Below are 20,867 nucleotides of genomic sequence, written 5' to 3' on the forward strand. Positions count from 1 at the left end.
GAAACAGTCACGCATTAAACTTCTCGTGTCAAAACGAGTGCTGGTCATCAGACACGAAGGAGGTGGACGGACACCTCTGTGCCCAACACCGACGTGGCCAGGCAAGCCTTCCCCTGAAATAGCTCCTTCCCAGCCTCCTCCTCCCAAACCTGGCTTCGGTTTCAGCCGCAGTTGTTCCCTCCCGAATTGCTCCTCCTTAAATAGTCTCCTTTCCTCTTTCCTGGGGGAGGATTTGCCCCGCGGGATGACTGCAGGCTGTACAACCAGGAGAAAGCTAAAATAGACTTTCACTAAGATTAACATCCCACTAGCAGCTGTATTACAGTGAGATGCAACCACCTGGAGAATTAATATACAGGCGGATTAATATTTAGACTGAAATTTATAAATAGACTGAATATTTAATTTCTGCAGTGTATTCCCCGGAAAGAAGGAAGGTGGAAGCAGCCACAAAATAAGGAATACACCGCTCAGGCAGAACGGCCGTGCACACCATAAAGCAATCCCCCCTTCATCTACAGCATCAATGCGGGCTCCAGTCGGTGAGAATATAGAAATAGGAAGGAGCTAACGATATTCTTGACATTTACTACCCAACGCACAAAACTACAGCTAATAAAGCAAAGCAAATAAATCTGACATGCATTTTTGGGGGCAGAAAGCACTTGAAGCGACAGGAAGGCAGATGCTTCGATACCCTGAATGAGGGACATTGCACATACCCAAAGTCTTTCCAAGTGGTTTCTAGAGAGGTGGCCATCACAGTCTGGCCGCCAACAGGCAGTCTGCAAGCAAGTGTTGCAGATTAAGCACTAAGCAACATCGCAAAAACAGCTGTAAACACTGCTGCCATCTGAACCTGGTAAATGGGAAAGAAAACCGACCTGGATATCAGGGTTACCCTTGGCAAGACCGACCCTCCCTTCCCATCCATCAGAAGTAACAGTCACGGCTACTTGCTGCGGACGAGGAGTTATTTATCAAGCGGAGCTACGCGAATCAAACAGTTTGTGCTCAAGTTGCGGTTTACCACCGAAAAAGTCCATCTTAGGAAAACCAGAGCACTTGTTGCAGAATCAGATATAGTTATCTTCAAAAGTTGCACCGTTATCTGGTTTCAACACGCAGTTCCTGCATACGGTACGCTGTGGCGGGACGTGATAAATCATAAAGCCATCCTTAGCAACGTGAAGGCATCGCATCTATAAAATAGCCATCTTGTGTAAGAAAGCAAACACACAGCAGGAAAAGCAGTTGGTGATATGAAAAAAAACCCCAACACTTCCTTGACAGGATTTATTTTTAAACGATGGTTGCTCAAGCCTGCTCAGGGAATTGGTATGGCAGGAGTAGCTCCCGTGCAAGAGGATGAATGGTGACTCAGCAGGTAAAAGCTGTCAAAAACGTGTCCAAAATTGGAAGGATAAAAAAAAAAAAATCAGAAGGAAAAACTATAAATACCTTAAGCAGTTTTGCTTTGTGCACCAGTTGGATGCCTGTCACTGCAGAAGATGCTCTGCAAAGCAAGCGTGGGAACCCCAGCCCCAGCCCGAGCACCCGCGGGGGGTTCCTCCTCCAAAAGCAGGAGCCACCGGAGGCAAGGGGAGTTTTGCCACCCATGTCGGCAGGACCCCCGGCATCCTCGTGCCGTTAGGAACCGCTTCGGGCTCCGCGTCTGCCCCGAGCGCAATGTGCGAGGGGATCCCATCACCGCTGGGTTTCAGCTACGATGCTAAAGCAAGCCTTGCAGCCCCAAGGCGCATCCCTCTCCAGCCTTCACCCCACTTTGCACATCACTCTGGAGAGGACAGGAGCAAGACTTTTTAATGCACATTCAGACAAAAATACCTCTTTTTGCACTGCCTTTTTTTTTTTTTTCCTCCTTAAAGAAAAGTCAAAAAGCCCAGCCAACATGAAAAGCTGGATAAACACTCCTCCTTTCCCCAACAGAAATTACAAAAATGCCTTTGAATTTGTTTTGGCAAGAAACAATGTTTTTTATGAAAGAGCTTCATTGAAAAGTCACAATTTGGAATGTACTCATCTATTCTACATTTTTTTTTAGAGTTTTAATTACCACCTTAACAGTATTTTGACACAGTTTATGGTTTGTTAGATTGTATTGTGCATTACAAATGCCAAACGCACCTTTTGGAAGCGCCTTATTATTGTATTAATGCTAACTGTGGGGTATGCGCTGCTGAGTCTTGTGTCGGCAATTGAAAAATAATAAATTAATTCCATTTGGAGAAAACGCTGCCATTTATAACCCAGCAATTACGAACAGATTTAATTTTAGATATTACTGCATTCTTCAGCTTATTGAGTTATTCAGTACTGACACTGGTACTATCAGTATCTGCCCAGTTCTTAAAAAACAAACCCAGGCCGCTTTCTCACCCCTTAAATTAGCTACGACAGAGATGAAAACTTAACGCTGCTTTCCTCTCTCCTGGGAGCTGCAACATACGGTCTTTGCTGCAAAAAAAAAAAAAAGCACAAGCATGGAGTACACGCTGGGATTTCTACCACAACGGGCCAAATTATATCAGCCAGGGGCACATAAGGAGTTAACAAAAAAAAAAAAAAAAAAAACAACAACTCAATGGAGCCAGGCAGGCAGAGCTAACTGTATTTGCAAACCAGGGCGTGCAGACATTTCAAGGGAGATAAAAGCAGACCGAAGCATGGCTGGAGAGATGCCCACAGCCCCATCTCCCTCCCCGAGGCCGGGCAGTCACGCAGCAGGTAGGAGACGGAGAAAGAAAAATGCTTTTTATTTGGCCGCGGCTCTGCCAGCGGGAAGGTGATGCCCAGGGATGTCTGGTGCTGCCGGCAAGGCTCCAGCTGGCACCGACGGGACGGGAGGTTGCTGGCTGCATCCCACGCGGGGAAGAGTCAGAGTGGTCCAGGGACCAGCACCTGCATCCCGGCGGCGATGGGGCAGCGATGGGGCTCCCGGCCGGGGGAAGGCTGGTGGGAAACGGGACTTGTCCTCACCGTCTCCCCTTGGGCACGTGGCAGCAAACAGTCGCTGCGATCACTAGCAACCTCTACATCGTGAAAATAGTCTCTCTGGACGAGGAAAGGGAAGGTAAATAGGAGCGAGGGCATGGCAGCTCCCCTTTCCTCACCCATGCTCACGGTGTCACCACGCTGCCGGCCACCGCCGGCAGCAGAAGACCGCAACGTACGGAAGAAAGGGACACACGCGGATTGTGACAGCAGTCCAGACCTTGAAAGCAAAATTAACACATGCAGTAAGGGACAAGTTGGGAAACTGTTCTCTAATGATGGCAGTGGAGGACCCTGGGCATCACCTGAAGCACTAAGGTGACACGGTGACAGTTATTTGCTAATTAACAGCATCCATCGGAGCAGCACCGCAGCCGGGACAGGCTGCAGGATCCCCAAAGATGACCTAACTAAAGCCAGATATGCTTTGGCCACACGCACACTGTGGGGCTTGCTGCAGGAGAAGCGGGATGATGCTTTGGGCTTCTTGTTACACGGGAGGCCAGAACGGGTAGCATACCAAGAGCTATGTGAAAACAGCCAGGGTTTTTTTCCCTGACATCAAGATGATGAAGCTAATATTCACAACAACAAGTCTTAATGGTGCATGCAAAATAGCAAGGCAATTGCCCCTGAAAGCCCAGCGCCCGGCTGGGATGGAGCAGCAGGGCTCACGCAGCAGCACCAGACCAACTCGGATCCCGGGAGAAAAGTTCTCGGCATCCTTGGGACCCTGCCACGGGTAAACCCGGACAAACCAAGCGATGAGAACTCAAAAGACAGCAACCTCGGAGGGGTTTGCCAGCCCCCGAAGGATGCAAGGGCATCCTCCTGCTTGACCTCCTGCCATGAGTCCTCTCAGGCCAGAAGCACACGTGAAAGCAAGCAAAAGTAAATTAAACCTTGGCTTTTATAGGGTTCCCCCGTCTCCTTGTACAAAAAAAGGGAAAAAAAAAATCCCCAAGCACATATTTTTATTTACCGAGATTCCAGCAGTCTCATTTCCTGCTACATCCCTCTTGAAGGCAGGAGTAACTGCACTAATTGTAAGTCTATTGAGAAACAGGCTACCCTCTGCCTTCAAACTGGAATTAGTTACGCTTGGTCTGACCTTGCATTATTTTGAAGCACTGCAACATTAAAAGAAAATTAGAGCAACTTGTTAAATCCTTTAAAAGGTAAAGCAACCCTATTGCTCCAGGTTCACGCACAGGAAAAAAAAAAAAGCCAAAACAAAAATCAAGCTCTTAAATCATGACTACTGCTTTAATGTGGTAGCATTTAGTTTTATATTTTAAATTCATTCATTTCTCGTTTACTTGAACAATCACACTAGCTTTAATGAGCTCTCCCTATGAAAACTGCAACTACAAAGGATCACATTTGCTTATGTTACAGAGCTCTGCACACCTAGAAAGGAAATCCTAAAACATCGCGTGCTTCTTAACAGCCAGATTACTAGTTTTTAATCCTCTCTGCCAGATGCATTTTTAATCTCTTTGCATATAATAGCGCAAATTAGTGTAATTGTATGGGTAAACTGAACCAAAATAAGCACATCAGATTAAAAAAAAAAAAAACAAAAACCCAAACAAAACCACCTCGGTTATGTTTTGCAGAGCTGGCAACTAATGGAGCCAGGGGCTGAATTCGGCTCTGCAGGCACCAGCAGAGGAAGAAGCTGCTGCGCGGTGGGCGAGGAGCTTCATCACCCCTCGGCCACAGCTCACGGGCTCCCGATTCTCCTCCGGGTCCCCTGCGAGGGACCGCGCCGGGTCACGGGTGGGCGACGCATCCTTGCGCTCACAGCGGAGCACGAACAGGTAAGAGCCCAGGCTACCCTGCAACTGCTGGTCCACAGCGAGTTCGTATTGCCCCTCGGTGCACGGGAACTACTCGCCCCTCCGGATCCACACCAGTCTGGCTATCTCGAGCCACCACCTAACCCATTAAGCTGGTTCTTTGCTATCCACCACCATCAGCAGATTTTATTGCCCTGGTAAATCAGACACTGCCACCCTCATACTGCAAGCTAAAACATGAGATTTCATGAGCTAACGTCCCCACCCATCAACCCAAAAAGCAAAATCTGCACGTCGTACCCACGTCTACCAGCTAAGAGCAGTGTGCCCAGGGGAAGAAGGGGCACATGCCAAGCTTTTGCAGCCGGGCAGCTTTGCAGTGAGGAGCTCTGCCTCTCCAGAGCCACCAGCTTTTGCCAGCAGCATCTATTTGTTAACTCAAGAACACCTTGATGCGCCTTCGTACAAAAAGAGAGTCAGTATCGCAAAGTGTTTTCTCCACCTCGGGGAGACTGCTGCCAGATTCAGCGGCCCTAGCAGGATTAGGGAGGTCGTTCCCGTTTTCCACCAGTGCCGGGGGGCCAAATTCAGCAGGATAAATTCAGCATAATTACACTCAAAACCCCAAGAAGCAATTTTTTATCCGTTTCATCGGTGAGCAGGACTCACCCACTGGAATTAAACCCAGCTAAAAGCATCACTGACTTCAGCAGGGTGGTTCATCAGGCAGCAGACTACATCCCTCTTCGTTCCCATCCTTGAGGTGGGACTCATTTACGTTGCAATTCGGCGCGGGCACAGGGGTCCAAGCCTGGCCAGTGCTGGGGGAGACCAAAAAGGAACCAGTGTGTCAGCATCAGCTGTGCCCAGAGACAGCCCTGCCTTCCCACACAAGACGGGGACAAGAGCCTGGGAATGCAAGAAGTCACTCAGAAGTGCTGACTGTCTCCTGGGAAAAGCTTTAGCAACCTTTTTTTTTTTTTAAATTAAAAAAAAAAGCAAACAAAAGCCACCCCAGAGAAGGCACATTCTGCTGAGATTTCTGCAGGGGATGCAAATGGTGAAAGGGCTGGGGTACACCGCACGTGGATATACAGCGATATAAACAGCTCTGCCAGGACTCAAGCTGCAGGATAGGAATAAATAAATGCATGGAGAAATACATTTTAAAAAGGCCCTGCACACAGGTAACCTAGGCACAAACATTTCAGAGCTGGGGGAGGGTTTCCTTCCCCACCTGCCGTATCTAAGCTGTACGTGGGATGCTCGCTCTTGTACCGAATCCTCCTCCTTTCCAAGCACAACAGCCTATGCCCAGGAAAATGGATTTTCCAGCAAGTGAGTATTCCATATGAGTTCACTAGGGACACGGGCTGGGAGTGCCAGCTCCAACCCACCGCAGCCCTCCGGGAGAGAAGGAACGGCCCGAGGAGCCTCCGCAGCAAGAAACTTGCCCTGCGGCGGCTCTCAGCATCTTCCCTCCGAGGGAGGGTACAGAAGTGGCCCGGGACAGGGATGGAGCCATCCGATCCGGGCCACCGGCTGCAAGGGGACAGGCGATGCTCCCCGCAAGCTGCCACCCTGCAAGCAAGCTGTGCGGCCAGGAACCGGGCACAGAAAACGTGAACTATTTCTATTTTAAAAACAGAAAACAACTGAACATCAATGCTAACATCCAGTTTGGCTTTAGGAGGGATTTAAAGAACTTGGGCTTCTTCGTTCCTTAATCCCACACAATGCTTCCCCACTACCAACCAGTATCGGCTTCTAACAATGCAAAAGCATCTGCCCACATTTTTGCAATTATTTCAGACCCGGCAAAGAGCACCCTCCCCTTTCTGTAGGGTTAATCTAAAGAACAGTTGCCAAAATGCTGAGAACACAGTCAAACAATAGCTCCTCTGATGAAATTCCTCCACTCCATAGAGAAACCAGTATCCTCCAGCTGCTGTGGCTTGTCCAGAGAGATCTCCGAGTGTTTACCCGCTCCCATAAAAAAAAAAAAAAAAAAAGGAAAAGAAAAAGATGACAAACTGAAAGATTCAAGTGTAGCTTGCAAAAAAATTAATGCAGAGCCCTGCAATCTAGCCGCAATGCAAAAGTTTTATTAATGCAACATTTGCTTTGTGTGAAATATAAACCCGGGACATCAGTGGAAGGAGGGCAACGCCGGCCACCTGTCCCGGGGATAGAGACTCGCTATACTTATCAGTACAGAGACCACTTTTAGCAGCTCCATCCCTTTAAATACTCATTCTCAGTGGAATCTCTGATCAGTCATTTATAAAAGCCGGGAAGCCGAGCTGGACAGCTGAATTACAGCAGCTATTATCCACGTATGCCTGAATACAAGCAGACACCTTTATTTATAAAGGCTCTCCGGCTGACCGAGATTTGACATCGGCTACAAAAAGCATTCAGCATCCAACTGACTGCTTCAGAATAATGTGATGAAAGGTTAGCGAGTGCAGTCCGAGAAGACACCTTTACACAGCGCTAAGAGCTATCGTTAAAAGAATTCATGCTGCTGCGATGATTCTTTTAACCGAGCAGGTTTAAGTAATTGATTTCCTGAACAGACACACCGAGTTGCACACCTCTGCCGCTTCTGCTGGTATGTATTCCAATGGATTTATTTTTTTCCCCCCTAGACCTAATTCTAAAGCGTTTAGAGTATTTTTTGTTGTATCAGGCCTATCCCCTCTCCTTTAGACCTCCTGGGTCTCTGAGCTTTCCAAGCTGCTGCTTCTTGCTTGTTCACCTTTTGGCTCACCCCCACCTGCGAGCCACGAGCGTGGACACACGCTTTCCACGAAACGTGGGAACCCGCGACACGCAGGTAATACAAGTGCAAAGGGATGGGGGAGGAAGAAGAAAAGCAGGTGGTAAGAAAGAAATCAATTGCTCACGGCTGGTTTTCTTTAGCTCTAATAATCTCAGTGGCAGCCCCTGATAACAGAAGGTAACGAAGTCCGTGGCAGAAGTGTGAATTCTGCTTTAAATTGACAGCATCCCCAGGAGCAGCATGTGCAAACATACCAAGCAGGGCTCATCTGGGTGAAGGAAGGCTTTAAGCACACGTATGTCCTCATCAGACTCCTCACTCTGTTACAATAACCCGAAATGGGAGCTGGCACCTCTGCTGGGGCGCAGAGATGGGAGCCAGCTCCCGACGGGGCTCCAAGGGCTGCGCTGTGCCTGCCTGTAAGGGAAGGTAATGGTAAGTAACGGTAAGGAAGAGCCTTCCTCGCCCGGTTCCTCATTTCTGAAGCAAGGACCATCAAAAGCATCCTCCTTTGCCTTCCAGAAGCATCCTTCCTGCTTCCCAGCACCTCCTCCCCTCGCACCCATCCCTCCCACAACACCCAAAACCCGCAGCACCCGACTCACCAGCACGGCACCGAGCCCCAGCTCAACTCTCCAGCTACAATTCCCTACGGATGATGAAAATTCAGGGGCTGACAGCAACCGGAGCAGCGTAAGTGACCTCGCGCATCCTTCACAGCACCAACCTGAAGCTCCGGGGAGGTTTCCCAGGTCCCTCCGAGGGGCTGCGGGACGGGATCCCCGCGGCACTGCCGCCCTCGAGACCCCAGCACCAGCGTCAGGAAGGAGCTGTGTGCTGCCCGCGCGTTGCCGAGTAAGTTGTTATGGTTACTGGAGGGTTTGTTGGGTTTTTTTTCCCCTCCTCTTTTAAAAAAGAATTCTTATCAGTTTAACATAATACCGCCAGTCAATAACAATTCTTATCTTAAAAGGTCACTCAGGTAGTTGTAATTCAACATTTCACCTACGTTCGCATTATCTGGTGGGAAACAGCCTGGGGACTTTGTTTTTTGGGTTTTTTTTTTTTGTTTGTTTTAAATAATCCACTTTTTTGGAACTGTAAGATTTTTTAAAAAAACCTACCCAGAACCAAGCTGACCCCATGGGCACTTTGAGCACACTGGGGAACAGACAGAAAAAAAGGTAGAAAAATCACATGAATTTTTGTTGCATGAGAAACAAGGGGAATATCCCAACAGGAAAACTATGAAAACCGGGGAAATGCATGAATGTAGACCACAGCTGCTGCAGAAACACTATGTTCTATTTGCAAAAGTCAGATCAGCCAAGTTTCTCCACAACAAGAGTTGTGAGTTTTTTCCTCCACACTTCTCTCCTGATTTTCCTCCTTCTTCACTCCCCGTTGCAGACGAGGGACAGAGAGAAGGGGACAATAAAACACAAGGACAAGAAGAACCAATCTGTGATGTTCAGGGTTTTTTCTTTGAAAATACAGACAACGAGAAAAATGCAGTGGCATGGAAAGTGAGTTTTAAAATGTTTCAAGCTAAACCTGGTTAAACCCTGTTTTATCCACCCACTCAATTTCTTCTTACAACAATTAAAACTCCAAACACAACACGTGCCCATACCCCACCAGGCAACAGTGTAGGCAAGGAACAGGAGAACTAACTGGTTAAAAGTAAGGTAGGTTTGTGGTTTGTCTGAAACAAGTTTTATCAAAAAAAAAAAAAAAAAAAAGAAAAAAAACGAGAAGAGAAATCTGGAACTAATTACTTGCGAGAATCAGTAACAGAAGAGAAGCTTTTTAAAGCGCCCTGTGCTTCCACTCCAGGGCTGCCTCACTGAACAGCAAAGAGCAGAGCAAAGCTGCTGAATCCTGCAGATGACACTCCCAATATTAACGTTACTTTAAGTAAAATAACGTCTTCAGGCATGATAGCTCAACACGGGGCCACATCCAGCTCCTGCAAATGTCAGGGAAGGCTTGCAGGGATCGCGGCAGAAGCTGGCTCAGCCCTTGGTGCAACAGAGCCATCATATCCATCCGCATCTTCCATAGCGGAAAGTCCCACGCTCACAATACAAAATGACCACGAGTTTGTTCAAGCACAGTAGCACGGGCAGGAGAAAGTCTTTTTCTGCCCGGTGGATTATTTTTATATAATACAAGAAATTTTTTGTGCTACAGCTCAAGCACTGCAAATGCCCTGAAAAGTCTGCAAAGGGCGGAAGCCAGAATTAATAGTAGCAAAATACACAGATATCACCCCGGTTTCAACTCAGAGATCAGAAGCCTACAGGCTTCATCAGCGAGCGGAACCTTCGCTTGTTCCAGACAGAAGCCCCGAAAGCCTTAGACGAGGTGCTGTACCGCACACCCGCGCAGCTCTGCGAGCCCAGAGCCTGATCAGAAAAAACGCGCTACAATTCAGACACCTCCGCCAAAATCTTTGACACAACCATACCATGCCATGGAGTCACCACATGCAAATACACAGATAAAACTGCAAGCTGTGAACCAGGCTTTGGAAGGGTGAACCTGCGCTGATAAATCCTTTGCTTACATCTCCTCTCGCCTTAGACAGATGCGTTTGCCTCGGGCATGGAAAAACTAGTAAAAGCCCATCCACCTGCCTCACACAGCTAACTCCTGCCAGGTACAAAGCAAACTGGGTTTCTGCTTCCAGAGCTGGTCCTCCCACCCCGACCGGGCTCATTTTCTGCTCACGACCCAAAATCAGAGCAGACCGAATTGCACGGCCATCACGCAACGGGTGAGACCGTCCCAAGCCCTCTGCTCCGGGAGGAAAAACCCAGCTTGCAATCCCCCCACGCCAGAAATGCAACCCCTTCCAAAGAAAAGCCAGCACCACGTTCTCCAACTGAGAAACAATCCCAACCTTGTTTTGATGAGATCCTGCCCCTCCACTTAATGCATCTGCTGCGGAAGAGGAAGCGGCGCGCAGGCGGAAAGCCGGGAACGGATCTGCTCGCTCCAACCTCAACTTTATTTGTAATTACTGAGGCCAAGATGGAAAGCCACCGGCTTGGCTGTTTGCCATTGCCAAACTCAGGCTCAGCGGAGACCTCTGGGTCTCCTTCTTAAGGCTGCAAAGATAAACACGTCGCTTTTTAAGAGAAAAGGGGTGAGCACGCAAGCCCGTACATCCCCTGCATCAGAGTCCGCAGCCTCTTTTAGACCCCTTAGCAGCTCTTGCGTAACTAAGAGTTAGTAAAAAACACTAATGCTCTTGTTTCCTCAGTGAAAACAGAAAGAAAATACAAAGGGCACATGCCCACTCAGAGGTACATATGCATGCACAACATGATTCGTGTAAGGGGTCATCCCACTCACTTAGCACCACGCAAGAAGTGGGGAGAAGATGGGGCAATCAGGTGGGACCCCAAAAACGCAGCCCAGCAGCCGCTAGTACACCAGCTTCTCCCCCCGCCCCGATGAACCCAACCCCGAGGGGCTGTCAGCTCTGAGCCCTGGGGTTTGGATGCAGCGGTCGTACACGGGGTGCCCTTTCTCCAACCAGTTATCTGCGGTAACATTAGACAGAAGCACGAAGCTGGAGAGCTAAAGCACTGACGAACGCATCTTAAAATAAAGCGAGCGTTCACGCTAATTACTATTTCAGTTACTCACGCCGATTGCAAACGTAACTCGCAGCTCGGTAAAAAATGGCTTTCATTGGCCACAAATTAAATAAAGGTAGTTTTTGATGGAAGATGGAAAAGAAAGGCCAAAGCTTGAGAAACTGTAGGAAGATGGGAATTCGCACCGTGATCCACCTGGTCCACAGGAACCTTCACCAACCGCTTCAGGGAAACTTTGCAGGAAGCTTTGGCTGACCAGAGCATCAACTGTTTTAAAAGCAACTGGCCCAAATGCAAACGTGGAAAATATAAATGGCAAGATGGGCACACAGCTTTGTTCAGGTGCTGAGGTCTAACACGCCAAAGGACGTAACTATGCAGACGATCATCCACCCGCAACGGCCCAGGCTACGAGCAAAGCACTTTCCCCATTCATCCATTTAATCTCATTTGAAGATAAGTGCATTCGCAAACTAGATTATTTTAACTGATGGCTCTACAGTTGGTTCTTATTCAGCTCCCGATCTAAAGTTTTCCTTGACCTCTCCCATCAATCCGTATCTCGATGGATTGAAAACTGCCATACGCTGTCAGCGATGCCCCGTGCGGTTCCTCCCCTTCACTTACAGCCTCCCTGCACCCACTGTTGTGGGGCAGAACTTAATCTCGACTCCTTTTCCAAGCACAAACATGAGATACCTACAGAGAAGGGTAGCATTTGCATAGAAATCAAGGGACAACAACAAGCTGGTCCAGGCAGAGAACTCCAGCTCAGGTCTGTGACGATGGGTGAAATGCTTCTCTGCATCTTTTTACACGCACTTCAACAGTGGGATTTTTCCCAACTGCAGCCAGTGGGGAAAGTAACCCCAACATCAGGCCCCTCGCTGAGGCACGCAACTATATGACAAAATGGTTAAAAGGACACTGCAAAGTACAGAAAAGTCTCTTTGGAAGAAAGCAGCCCACCCGTGGGCAGACCCTCTCGCACCACACGATGCTCCACGCAGCAAACCACGCTGTTCTCATGAGTTAACTTTTTCTTCCCTCTCTCCTGTTTTAAGCATCGCTACCTAAAAAAAAGTTTCCCCAGCAAGCCCTGCCACGCAGAAGAGTCGCACCCGCCACCCAAACGATCCAGCCCTCGTTAGCTCTGCCACGTGGAGGAGACCTCACCATTCGTACTGCCGGTGCTTTGGGAGCGAGCCACAGGGAGCTTCTCCGACTGCAAGGGACGCGTGCCAGGAACCACGAAGGAAGGTGTTTTTAAGCAAACAGGAGAAAGTATAGAAGAGTTAAGCGTAAGCCCAGAGGCGTCTCCTCTAGGTCCCAGTAACAGGGCAAGGGGGAGAGCGAAGGGGAGCCTTCTTCTCGCCGTGCCACAGACCTGCCTCCAGCCAGGGCTGGCGTGAGCCAAACGCTGGCCTACGGTGCTTCCCACAGCTCCTCTGAAAAGCATCTTTCAAAAGAAAAGTATCTTTGAATTGCAAGAGAATACTGGGTGTGTAGCCTTGCTCAAAGCCCCCGGCTAACATTGCTCTGTACCTCCATACCCCTCCCCTTGCTATTCTCCAAAAAAACCCAGCAGAGATAGCTTCCAGCCCTCAAGTTTGCGAACAAAACCTGGGCAAGATGCATGGCAGCAGCTCAAGCAACAGCATGCAGATTAAAAGAAGCCAGTGTCCAACAGCTCAGCAGATCTCTCCATTTAAGAGTCCCAGCTCAGGATTTTTAATGAGCAGAGCTGGCAGGGCTGCTCACACCCCTCTCCCGGCAGAGGCAAGTACGCAGAGGCACCACGCGATGCCAACGTCCAGCGTTGCACTTAAAACTTCCTATCGCTCCCACCGAGCATGGGGCTTAGCTCCTCACCCCGTCCTCCTCCAAGGATGCCTGCTCAGCCCCTCCGGTCCCCCCTGTGGGACAGCCCAGCGATGCTCTTGCACAGCCCAAGGGCACTTAAACTAGAGTTCAGCATTGCAACGCAGTGGTAAGCCAAGAAAAATAAAAATAAAAATAAAAAAAAAAACTGGGAACCATCTTCAAACTGGGCACTGGGATGATTTTCCATCAGTGGGGGGCACTGGGGGCAAACTGCAAAATTTGCACAGCGGAGGGGTAACAGCTTCCCGATGAGCTGGGAGACTGTCTGCAGACGGGGTGGCAGCAACAGTCGTAGGGGCTGGAGCCACGACGACCTAAGGATATAAGAGCGAGGTCTGCAGGAACATGTAATACCTTTTAATAGACCAGCTGGTACAGTTGATGGGGAAAAAAAAAAAAAAAAACACCAACAAAAAAACCCCACAACCACACAAGCCCTCCTTTGAGCTGGTGCACCTTCATGCTTGGCCATTTTTTCCAGCTGCATCACTTGGTCTAATTAAAGACATTACCGCTGCCTGCAACCCTTGTCTCTTCCTCCAGCCAGTCCTTCCCAGGACAAGAAATCTAGGTCATTTTGATGCTCTCATTGTGATACTTGACAGCCTGCCGAAATGAAATAAAGATTTTGGCCTTAACATGTGAAGTAGTTAATGTTCTGCGCACAGGGCAAAGCAAGCTTCTTGTCCTTCAAGACCAAGAGCTTAAAGCTGTCACTCTGCTACCATCAGTGCAGATGGGTGCTTGGGTGCCTGGAGGACCCACAGAGCCTTCGGGCATCTCTGTCGACCCGCAGAGACTGCGGGAGCTCCGAAGCTGGGGCTGGTGGGACGGGATTTGGGACTACTCCAGTAAAAAAAAACCCCGGTCACACTTCTGGCCATCGGAGAGGGGACGCCCGAGCAGGTGAGAGCAGAAGCACACCTCGCACTCAACGCCAAAAGCCTACGGACCACGTTTCGGGGATTTGGCAGCCTCCCACCTCCCCAGTGGGTCTGTATCCCGCGGAGCGGGCATAGCCGGCAGCCCTCGGTGCCTGAGCCCCAGCCGGCGGGCACGGGAGGACCGTGGGTCCCGCTCCCACCGTGGGGCACGTTAAGCTCCTGCCTGACCTTTACCGGCGGCTCGGAGGAGGTCGCCGCGTCCTGACGGCTCCGAGCAGCTGGGACCGAAGCCGCCCAGCGAGGCCAGGCTGGAAGGAAGGAAGGAAGTTATAGCAGGCTTTTAAATAGCGCTATGTAATACCTGAAACTTCTATTTCTGTGCGTGGATAATATGGTTTCTATATTCTTCTCCGTGCACGGCAGGCCAAGCCATTTGTGCTCAAACTGAATTAGCAGCAACCCACATTCTTTACCAGTCAAACCACTAAAGCTCTGCGAGGCTACTCATAGCCACCACGAAGGACAACCACAAGCCCTACGCTTCACCTAATGAAGAAACATACAGATTTCCTTCTGTGTTTGCTTCTCACTTCTATTTTACCTTTATAATCAAGCAACGTTTGTAAATGCACTGCGGATTGCAGGTGGTCTCACAACCATCTGCGTAGCCCCCGCGCCACATCTAGTCACCACGTCTCCGGTGCGCTCCGAGACACCGGTGTAGCTTTCTGCAAGATGTCTCTCATCTGAGGTGGGCAACGCGGTTACATCCACCCCTCTGTGCCTGAGCAGGTATCCAAAGAGCCACAGAAGCAGGAGGCTCCTCAGGCCTTTTTGGGGGTCGTAGATGGCCGTACGCTGCAGAGCCACATCGGGTTTGCAGTCCTAATGAGAAGGGCTTGGCTGCCATTATCAAAAAACACCCTCACGCTTGGAAAAAATAAGACAGAACTCCTTCAAAATAAATATGCTTGCTTCTCCATGTCAATTAACTAGTTAAAGAGAGTTATTTTTCTTCCTTGAGGTTTTTCCATCTCATCTGCCATACAGCAGACCTCTTATTTGGAGTCTACCAGGCAAGAAACAACCTGGACACCTTTGTTCAGAGGCGTTTTCCTCCACGCCTGGTCCACACACCCAAAGGCTCGTGAGCCCAGCTCCAGCAGCCAGTGAGGATTTCACGCTCCCATCTCCCTTTGGGCCCCCTCCTGATCTCAGTTGTTGGTGATGATATTGCCAATTATGGTGCCCATCCACCAAGGAACACGGCAGGGCTGCCGCCTCCTTCTAACGGCTGCGAACTGGGGGTAACGTTCAAGTTTTCCCACCTCCCCAACAGGGTTGGGACAAGCAACAGGTCCTGCACGTACGAAACAACTCGCTTCTCACGAGGACCCACCGTTTAAGTCAATTCGGACACTTGCTCCAGCACATTAGACCAGCCCGTTGCATTCAGACCAGCATCGCTTAACTCGCAGTGACACCCCTTGCCAGACGGAGAATTTCACCCGTGCTTCATTGAATGTGACCACACCACGTCTTAGAGCCAGCTCCCACAGCCGTTCAGGCTGTGCAACCCCGTCACCCTGCGGTCCCTTGCACACCACTGTTGCCACGTCCCCAACATCAACAAGGATGCTGGTGGGGCATCTACAAGCAGGGAGCCACCATTTCCAAGTCAGCAAACACCAGGAAAACATACCAGGAGCCACCTCAGCCCTCAGCCCTCAGCCTGGGAGGGAATCGAGCCCAAATTTAGTTCAGCAAACAACGAGATTCAACCAATAGAGAGTAACGCAAGGTTAGATGATGACACTGCTTTTCAGAAGAACTTGGTGCGATTCCATTGCCAGGCCAGTGACAAATGCCAGACTGCAAAACGGGTGCTGAATAGGAGCGATTTAAGAAATACAGGTGGTTTTATGAAGAAGGCAGCATTAACACTGGAGCCTAAGAGCTATTTCCTAACAGCGCTCGGCTGCAAATCTCAGCTACCCTTCCCTCCACCGCAACAGGATTGCGCGGCTCGGAGAAGCTCACGTCCTGCTCCGCAGGATGCATGGGTACGTCCATCCCACGGGAAAGCTGTACGGAGAGGCGTTTGGTGAGAAAGAGGAACTCAACGGATGCAGGTTTTGCTATTGGAGTTACAAATGCCCTGGAGGAACAGCTCATTTTTTGGAAGGAACGTCAGGGAAAGCGCAGGCAGCTCCACAAATGCGCTAAGGGACAGGCAGGAGGCTGGATGCCAAGCTCAGCTCGCAGGAGAAATCCTCGCGCCAAGCAAGGTCAATGGGATTACAGGGGCGAGCAGGGATTGCTCGCACGAGTAGAGATGGGAAGGGTCCAACCCCTGGTTTCCACCCTGGCTTACACCAAGCAAATGCCACCACACAGACGGCCGTAAGTGACTTTGTATCTGGGAAGACTTCGAAACGCCGTTTTCCTTTCGAATTTGCCTTTTCTGCGGTCAGGAGGTAAATCACCCCCCTCTAATTACCTGACCAACCGAGGGGACGCGGCTACGTCCAAAACCACGATTTGAACGAAAAATTGCGAGGCTGATAAACAATTATTAAAAATACATTGCTCACGCCGCCTTGCCACGGGAATCGCGGCAAGCTTGCGCTAAGGCCGGCATGGGAGGCTGCACATTTATCCCGGAGCAGCTGAGTTTAGAGAGCATGCTCCCTCCCTGCCCCCCCCCCCAACCCCCCAGGGGCCTCCCCACCCCAAATGGATGAGGTTCGGCCCTTCAGCTGTTTATAAAACCAGCAGTATTGCGCCCAGGCGCACTCGGCAGCATTCCTCCCTCTCATTCCTGCGAGCTATATAAGGGAACGGCCAATTCCAGCCTTGTTCCCCCCCATAGCCAGCCCTGGAGCAGCCCCGGGTTTGCGTTTCCTGCAGAAGGACTTAAATCCGTCCTCGGTCGAACACGACGTTGCGCTGGACCTTGTCATCAAATGGCAGCGCAGGCAGCTGCCAAATCCTGCCGGCTCGGTGCTCTAATAGGGAACAGCTGGAGAAGGACCCTGCATTCCTCCCCGTCCCGTCAACACCGGGGGCTCTGTTCGGGATCCGGCCGCCGTCAGCCCGCAAAATTTCCACCTATCGCAAAATTTCCACCTACCGCAAAATGCAACGGGGCTGCTCTCCGACACCGCTTCGACGTGCACGGCTCGAAAAGCAAGAGCTCCCGGGCAACCCCCCCCCGCCGCAACCCCCCGGGATTTTAAATAAAAGGGATGGCTTTGCAACAAGGGGGGGGAGTTTTTGCTTTGGTTTTTTGTTGGGTTTTTTTGGAGGGGTTGGGGAAAACAGAACTATGCAACTTAAAGACAGATTTCGCCCTCCCTGCTCATACTCTGTGTATCAGAAACTCTGCTTAAAGCGACTTGCATCCCTGCGTGTATCTGCACATACTCACTTAGGAACATACGTGTTGGTAATGCACACACACCCATAAATAAATACGTTAACACACAGCGCAATTCGCACATCGCTTGTGCCATTTTCATCCTGCTCCAACTCCATTTACTTCTGCGGAGTTGAGTAACTTGTAACGGTGTATAAATAAAACCAAAATATACTTTTGTAGCCATGCACGTTTGCTGTAATGCATCCTGAACGTTCAGTAACATAAAACAGCCTACTCGTATTTTCTTAGAGCTCCACTGAAACACAAGGGGGTATTCAGAGCCGCAGGAAAAAAACGCGTCCAAACAGGATCTGAATGATGAAATAGGAATTGCCACATTTAAAAAATAAAATAAAATAAAATAAAAGTAGGATAACCCAGCTGCTCAGACCTTTAGAAAATAACAGTTCGTCTAAGGTAGTGATGGGCTGCTTCTGCATGTTGCAGAAAGCAAAGCAAGCCACGTTGTCCAAAAGAAGCCTAGAAAATCCAGACTCTACGTGACCTGACTTACTTATTTCACAGGAAACTGCATGGAAGGAGGAAGGAGGGGGGGGAGGAAAAAAAACCCACCAATCATTCATGCTACCGTAGTTACACCACGCCATAGACTGGAGTAGTTTGCTGTGAAATAATCAAACTGAAATAAGCCATCACCCGTTTGAAAAATAAAACGTAAGAGAAGCTGTCGATGCAGTCGAGCTGGGGAGCCCTGGCTCCCCGACCTCCCTCTTCTCTTGGGTGTTTTATCTTTTTTTTTTTTTTTTTTTTTTTTAATTTTGCCTGCATTGGAGCATCGTTCAAGAAGGGCTGCAGCAAAAACCAACTCACCGGGGTTGTTGGCTTCCCCTTCGAGGATGTGGAGCTCGGTGCAGTCTGCCAGGGAGTGCTCCAGGCAGAGCTGGAGGAAGCGAGCTTGGGTCCGGCTGACGCGTTTCAGCAGCGAAAGCAGCGCAACAGTCTGCTCGCACTCGTTCCAGCCCTTGAACCAACCGGCCAACACGCCGACCTGGTCTCGAAACATCATGGTGAGCCGGCGGCCGGAGGAGACACCTCTGCGGGGGGAGAAAATAAATATACCGGGAAAGCCTTCCTGCCCCGACTCCGCTTCCTCCCCTACGTTTCGGGTCAGGATTAAAAAATAATAATAAAAATTAAAAAAAGAAAAAAAAAAAAAAAAAGAAAAAAAAATCTCCTTTGCAATAAAAACGGTGGGTTTTGTTTTGGACGCAGCTTTCGGCCTGGGTTGGGTTTTTGCTCCCTCTCTTCTGGCTTCGGTGCAGCGCTGGATTCCCTGACGGCGACACGGGAGGGAGGGAAGGGAAGGAGGAGGGGAAAAAGGGAGGGGGGGGGGGGCGACCAAAATAAAAAAGAAAAGGCCAAAAAAAGGAAAAAAAAAAAGAAAGGAAAACCCCAGCAGCAGCAGCAGCAGCGTCAGGGCTGCCCCCAGCGAGGCTGCGGCGGGGGCTGCCTCCTCCCGGCGGGGGCCTCACACCTGGAAGAGAAAAGGGGGGGTGTCAGGCGGGGGGGGGGCAGGAGGAGGAGGAGGAGGAGGAGGAGGAAGGCTCGCCCTCGGCCCTGGCATGCAGCGGGGCCGGGCACCGCAGCCCGGCTGCTTTCCTCCTCCTCCTCCTCAAACGAGCAGATCTCTGACACCCCCAGCGCTGGGAGCAGCCCCCCCCGCACCCAGCACCCCCGGGGGGGGGTGATAAGCACCCACCCACGCATCCGGCACCCCAATGGGGGGGGCAGTAAGCACCCCCACCCAATGCATCCAGCACGCCGGGATAAGCAACCCCCCCCCCCCAATGCATCCAGCACCCTGGGGGTGTCCCCACTGCAGCTAAAGTGGGGGGGAGGGAAGCGAGTTCCCCCCCCCCCAAAAAAAAAGTTCCCCCCCCTCCCTCCGCACTAAAACACTCACCTGACTCATACCGGCGCCGGGAAGCGGGGGGGGTCGGCTCGGCGCTGGGGGGGCCGTGCCATGGCGGGGAAAAGGGAAAAGGGGGGGGAAAAAAAAAGGGGTGGGAAAGGGAGAGGGGAGGGGGGGGCGCGGAGCGCGAGCGGCGGCGGCGGCGGCGGCTCCGCGGCGCGAGACTGAACCCAGCGGCGCGCCGAGCCCCCGCTCCCCCACATGCCGCTCATTTGCATAGCGGTGACGTCATGATGAGGGGAGGGGAGGAGGGGGCGCGCGGGGGCGGGGCGGGGGGGCGCGCCGGCGCGCCCTCGCGCGCGCGCCCCCCGCCGGTTGGCAAAACCCCGGATTTCCCGCTGGAGAAAACCACCATCTAGTGGACTGCGGGGTAATGGCAAGGGTTTCTTTTTATTTTTTTTTGGGGGGGGGGGGGGGGGAATGCTACTTTCGACTCCGGTAAATGTCGCATCGGCAAAAATAAAAGGGCTTTTTAAAAATTATTTTAATTTTTTTCTTTTGGATGTTTTGCATATCGGCACGCTCAGTGGTAAATGCTGTCCCGGGGTTTTGGCGAGCAGTCGATGGATTTAACCCTGCGAGCGCTAACAGAGAGGGGCAGGATTTGGGTTTTTTCGGGCTGTCGATTTCCCCCGCAGATTTTATTTCCCTGGTATTCGAGGGATGAGTGATGCAGGTATATCCAAGAAGGGAAATGGGGGAAAAAACCCCAAACCCAAGCACAAGCGTTTGCAAGAAGACAGCAAATACCGAGCAGAATCTAACGCTTTATAAAACATAAATAAAGGTGTAAAGTGCGTTTATTTGTGGGGACAGCAAAAGGGTGTCAATTGTCTGATCTGCGCACGGCTTGTGCTTCAGGGAACAAGCGACACTGGTACCTTTGCAGCATTTCCCAGTCCCAGTCGCTTTGCGGACAGGGAAGCTCAGAGGTAAGAGACGTGCTCAGGTGTCGGGAGATGGCGAGGGAGGGAGACGTGATGGGAAAACCAGGAGCTGAACCCCTCCGCCGGTGACTCCACTCCTCAAAAGTGGCTGCGGTGCTCTGGTGGGTGCTGCAGAAAGGAAAACTCCAGGTGTGTGTTCCCCCTTCAGCTTAAAAAGCCGTGCACGTGGCTGAATCCATCCCTTTTGGGGGAAAAAAAAACTAGCAGGGAGATGAAGGTTGCCTGAAGCCAGCGGGAATGCCCGGTCCTGCGTGCAGGAGCATCGATCCCGCAGCAGGACCATGAGATGAGGATCACCAAGTCGCTCCTGTACGTCAAGCGCAAATGGTCCATCTCACCCCGCTTCCAAGTTTGCATGGAACATGCTTTAGCTTTCAGTATGTCTGATGACTAATTAAACAAACAGGAGTGGAGTTCCCTGCCAACAAACCCCAGCCATCTGTCTCATCCTCCGGCTCCGTCCTAATAAATGGTCAATCAAAGAGCCCCTTTCCCCTCACCTCAGTGCCGACGGTCCTTCCGCTGTCCCGGCGTGCTGAGGGACAGCCCGTGGAACTGCGAGGATACACCATCTGCCGCGCCGGTGTG

The 20,867-nt window shown here is 50.7% G+C and overlaps 1 protein-coding gene across 4 annotated transcripts in view; it reads right to left on the bottom strand.

Annotated features, from left to right (window-relative positions):
• The window catches only part of SAMD4A (sterile alpha motif domain containing 4A), a 103,227-nt gene extending 83,814 nt beyond the window's left edge, over window positions 1–19,413 (bottom strand). The window contains exons 1-2 of one of the 4 annotated variants that reach the window (XM_052783593.1): window positions 19,324–19,411; window positions 18,231–18,894 (exon numbers count right to left, since the gene is read on the bottom strand). In XM_052783593.1, the coding sequence (XP_052639553.1) occupies window positions 18,231–18,426 (196 nt within the window). In that variant the 5' untranslated portion in view covers window positions 18,427–18,894; window positions 19,324–19,411. Of the gene's footprint in view, window positions 1–18,230; window positions 18,895–19,323 lie in introns of all 4 variants that reach the window. The other 3 variants (XM_052783591.1, XM_052783592.1, XM_052783590.1) reach the window with 3 other exon arrangements.
• Between the last annotated feature and the right edge of the window lie 1,454 nt (window positions 19,414–20,867).

This window comes from Harpia harpyja, chromosome 3 (genome assembly GCF_026419915.1).
Source record: "Harpia harpyja isolate bHarHar1 chromosome 3, bHarHar1 primary haplotype, whole genome shotgun sequence".
In the NCBI taxonomy this organism is placed as follows: domain Eukaryota; kingdom Metazoa; phylum Chordata; class Aves; order Accipitriformes; family Accipitridae; genus Harpia; species Harpia harpyja.